Source organism: Gadus morhua, chromosome 5, assembly GCF_902167405.1.
Source record: "Gadus morhua chromosome 5, gadMor3.0, whole genome shotgun sequence".
NCBI classification, from domain to species: Eukaryota; Metazoa; Chordata; class Actinopteri; order Gadiformes; family Gadidae; genus Gadus; species Gadus morhua.
The window spans coordinates 3,524,757-3,529,756 of NC_044052.1; the positions used below are offsets into that span (position 1 = coordinate 3,524,757).

The window sequence follows — 5,000 nt, forward strand, 5'->3', positions numbered from 1 at the left end:
CATCATTCTAGCTTATAGTAGTGTAACTGCTAATGAACGCTTGAATGGATCTGCTAATTAGAAAATCCACAATCAACCCTCAACCTCCATCCCTTCGAAGCCCGTCAAGTTGCATTACCTCATCGCTGTGCCTCTGCCAGTCGCTAACAGCAGCAGAAGCTAGAGGAGAAGCTAGTGGAATGAGCAAGGCATCAGCCGGGGTTCCTCACCTGCAGCACTTCAAAGATGGCCTTCTTGTACATGGGCTGCTTGTTGTAGGTGGGCTGGTGGAACGCATTGCAGAAGGAGCTTAGGGGCATTAGTTTCTCCACACAAACCTGATGGGGGACGGGGAATGAAATGGAGGACATAGATATGAATATATTAGTGGTACATAGGAGAGCAGAAAACTACTGTATTTCAGAAGATCAGTTTCAACTTAATATACCTGAAATGGAACAATGGCTCATTCAACTACATGCTACACAATAGGGTCGGGGTGTTTGGTATAAACGGTATAGAAAGTATACCGGTGTGAACTTGTGCTACGGTATGGAATTTGACGTTACGATGAGACCGGTGTGACCGATAGACAGTGTTGTGTGTAACGCGTTATAAAATAAGTGACGCGTTAATACAGTAACACAACTACTTTTTCATGTAAAAAGTAAAGTTACGCGCAACTACTGAAAATACGGTAACGAAACGTAGTTCCTTTTTCAATTCGGCGCAACGTTACTTTTTCCGGGGACAGATTTGACATCGATACTGCCTTCTCAGACAGTATGCTATTGTGCAAGCACGCTGGCGCGCTTGCACCATAGTCCCTTCACAAACTCTAATTCCACACCGTACGAGACAAACGCTGGTAGCATGAAGCTGTCTCTGCACCTCAGACATCGCTTCCGCAGGCATTTTCCAAAGGAAGCCCTTATGAAAAAAAATAAAAAGCCAGAGGTGGACCGAGATGACAAATGCCATCACTGTTTACCTTTGTAAGGACATGGTTCCCTTTCAAAATGTCGATAGAAAGGGCTTTGAAGAGATGGTCAAAACACTCAATCCCTGGTTCGCGTTACATGGCCACACACACACACAAGGCCAAATTGAGATGCAAGAATTATAGTCCGCGGCATAGCATAGTCCGCGACCAAATATTAGTGTTTTTCAGAGATGGAAGTAACTTGAGAAAAGATTTAGCATTTTTCTATTCAGTTTTGCTGCCTAACCAGTATATTACCCCTTCAGAAGCATCGAAATTAAAAGATAAAATGAACATACCGTGATATAATATCGTTACCGTCTATGCCTTAAATCGTACTGTGATATACATTTTAGTCCATACCGTACAGCCCTACACTAGGGGTCGCACTATTCGACGAATCACCGGGCGAGGTTACTACGACAAGTCAACCATGCCGGGACACTACCACTACTATGGCGCTTGCAGAAGAGACAGTATTGGATGAGCTTTAGCCACGGCAAACCTCAGAACTAGGCTGAGCACGAAAGTGTCTGACCAAACAAAATCAGGTCAGCGTCCCGCAAGATTTGTGCGTCCAGCCCCACTGGTTTACTCATTGTGTGTCGTGTTGACGCACTGCACCCCAACCTCTCCAGAGCACCAGGAGGGAGGGAGGGAGGGGGAGAGGGAGGGAGGGAGGGAGGGGGAGAGGGGGGGAGGGAGGGAGGGAAAGGGAAAGGGAGGGAGGGAGGGGGAGAGGGAGAGGGAGGGAGGGAGGGGGAGAGGGGTGCTAGCTCAGTACATCTCACTTGTCGATTATCAACGTTTACCGAACAAATATTGCAATATCGTCATTTTTGTGTGTGTATGTGATGACATCATCGACAACCAGTCGACCACTCGCCGTCGTGTCGACCTCGGGTGTGGAAAGGTTGACTCAAAAAAAAAAAGGTTGACTTGCATGGCGTCAGACATCCTGTGATTGTCGCGGTACTAAACGTTTCATCCTCCCGACATGTTTTGAACCCGACAGGACGGGGGCCGAGCCGTCGGCGCGTGCCGCTCGCCACTCACCACAGAGAACTTCCCGTCTCCGAACCACATGACCCAGCGGGTGCCGTCGGCGGCGCGGCTGCGGCCCGTCATGTACCAGGACACGATGCGCCCGGGCCACCACGAGAACCCCCGCAGCTTGCCCCACACCAGCTCCCCGATGCCAAAGCCCCGGCCGTCCTGGGGAGGGGAGCACAACCACGGGCCAGAGGGGGTTAGTGTCGCCCTGGTCTGGGGGTGGTGGGGGGGGGTGGAGGGGATAGGTTCAAACCCCAATGTCCTGCTGCCGACCCCTGCCTGCTACTTAACGACATGTATCTACTTAAACGTACTCTGTGAACCACTTTCAATTAATATGTGAATTGTTGAGAATTGTTTGTGTCTTGGCTTATCTCAGTCTTTGCCTGAGATAGATTGCTATGCAACCTTCCGAGGACCGTTATTGGTTCTCTTCAGTCTGTAGACCCTGGCTTTAATCCACTACCCTCTAGCTCCTATTTGACCCCTCTGCGACCCCTCGGCGACCTCCCTCACCTCATACTCTGGCTCAGCGTCCGCAGTCTTGGAGAGGGCGGTCTTGGCTTCGCCGCCCAGGCTCACCGGCTCAGGGGTGGTGGCCACGGTGGGGGAGGCGGGGTCTGTGGGCTGCTGCGTCTCTTGTTGTGGTTGTTGTTGATGTTTTTGTTGTGGTGGTGAGGCAGCCGCCGGAGGAGGCGGCGGCGGCGGTGGCGGGTGATGCTGAGTCTTCGATGGGGGCGGGGCCTGCGGGGGCAGTGGGGCCAGCTGTTTGCAGGGCGCCGGGCGCTTCGTGACCGCCGGGCGTGGGGGTTCTCTCTCCGTCTCGCCGCGGTCACCGGTGGCGTTCATGGCCGACACCAGTTTGGCCTTCCTCTCAGCCTGCAACACAGACCACGGCAGACAGGCGTGAGCCAATCACAGAAAGAATCTGATTTGCCAACGCAGAGAGTCTAATAGTGCATGGCAGTTGGCAGAAGAGCTGCTCATTATTTGCTTACCAGGAAGTAAGACACATAGAGAAGAGATAGAAATGGTCAAGTTTGGTAAATGGTACGATGAAAAGTGGTATGTGTTGATCCAATCGTTCATGAATGTTTGCCCTGAGCTTGAGTCCTAGACCATTTCTAGAAATATATATCCCGGTTGCTATTCATGCCTCACTGTATTTCATCAAGTCATCCATCTTCCAGTTAGCCCTACATTGCGAGTGGCACTCATGAAATATGAATATGAATTATAACTTGAGTAAACATACAGTAGCCTTATCTAATTTACATGCTCACACATTCAATTACCTCACACGCTACAGGCAGACATTTTTATTATCGGCAATCAAATATTTATGTCCATCGAAGCGCAGGGCGAGTGACCCCCTCTTAACATTTTACTCTCTTCATTAAGTCTAATCCAAACCACATGCTTTCAGATCATGAATCAAGTATTTCATTTTTTTGTGGTATTTAGGTTTTGCTTGGTGTTCAAGATGAAAGTATTGTACATAGTAAGGTTCTACAACAGGGATGGGCAACTGGCGGCCCGCATCCTCACTCAGTCAGGCCCGCACATCATTTTTATTTAAAAAAAATATATGTAAAAACAATCGAGTTACAGAAAACTTGGTTAAGAAAGAAGAAAAGCAGAGTATCTGTTCATAGAATTCAAAGGCAAACCAATGTGTCTAGTTTGCTTAGAAACGATATCAGTCATGAAAGATTTCCACTTCAACTACTACAACTGCCCTGAAGTGAATATCATGCGTGTTAGGTTTGATTTCATTGAGTTGTTGCACTTAATGTTGGGCCACTGTTTTTCAGTTTTGTGACATCATTGAATAACGATGTATGTGAGCCCTTTGCACTGATCGAAATACTAAACAATCATGTGGCTGTTTGAGCATGGAAAACATGAAATGAATGTATCTTGGTTCAATCAACATACCATACGCCATACGACCATTCGATTTTGTAGGTAGTGGCCATCCCCAAAATGCACCAGAATACAGGAAATCATATCCAACAAATTCAAAAATGTGTAGCTTCTCTCAGTTTACGTCGAGTTGAAGTGCACAGTCACATGGCCCTCTGATGGTGATGATGAAGAATTGTGGCCCTCTTTATCATGAAAGTTGCCCATCCCTGGTCTACAAGATGAAAGATGAAAGGCTTGTACACACTAGGCGAAACCGAGCTATGTCTGATGAGCTATATCCACTTTCACATATTTGGGATTTACCCAGCATTGCCCATTAAAATGAACACAAAGAAAATGGCCAGTTACACAGACTCACAGCAAGCTCAATGTCGTGGGTCGCAACACCGCCCTATGTAAGGTACGATGTGAGGTAAACAATGGATAAGGAACCATACATTGCAGCACCTTAAATGATGGAGAAAATGATTGTCTATCTATGACTTCTAGGTCATTTGAGCTTATTGTTTACATAGCTCGTATGTGTATATTCATGGAGAGGTTGTGATAAACTGTAGCCAAAAGGCTTTCAGTAAAACTGATAACATCGGTGAGTCCCTACCTCGTGGTTCACAGGATTCTGTATCAACATCATCACTCGATAAACAATCAATAAACAAGACAGCAGGTGCATCTCTATGGAGCCAGTTTCCTGCCATATTTCAAACCTGAAAAAAGAAAGTTTCAAAGGCTTGTAAGTCTGGGTTTGAAAACTCAACACCTTGTAAAAAAGGTTTTGCAACACTGAAAAAAGAGATTATAACCTGAAAAAAATTCAAACAAAAATTCAAACATCTGTAAACATGATTTTGTGTTCTATTTTATCTTCTTCATCATTTTCACCAACAAATTTTCAAAGTTCAAACAATTTCACCAGCGCATTTGCAGAGTTTCAAATCTGGCACTGTTCTAACAGTGTATTTCATTGTTTCCCATTTATCTTGTAAATGGGATTCTGCAAACAGGTGTTGATACATTGAGAAATAAGTTTTGAAAGGTTGTATATTTATGCGTATTT

At 46.3% G+C, this 5,000-nt stretch overlaps 1 protein-coding gene across 5 annotated transcripts in view; it reads right to left on the minus strand.

The window, feature by feature from the left end:
• The window catches only part of dnmt3ab (DNA (cytosine-5-)-methyltransferase 3 alpha b), a 44,778-nt gene that overhangs the window by 12,434 nt on the left and 27,344 nt on the right, over positions 1-5,000 (minus strand). For all 5 annotated transcript variants that reach the window (XM_030355898.1, XM_030355903.1, XM_030355901.1 and 2 more), the window contains 3 exons: positions 2,531-2,893; positions 2,018-2,176; positions 210-317 (listed from right to left, as the gene is read on the minus strand). In XM_030355898.1, the coding sequence (XP_030211758.1) occupies positions 210-317; positions 2,018-2,176; positions 2,531-2,893 (630 nt within the window). The remainder of the gene's footprint in view (positions 1-209; positions 318-2,017; positions 2,177-2,530; positions 2,894-5,000) is intronic.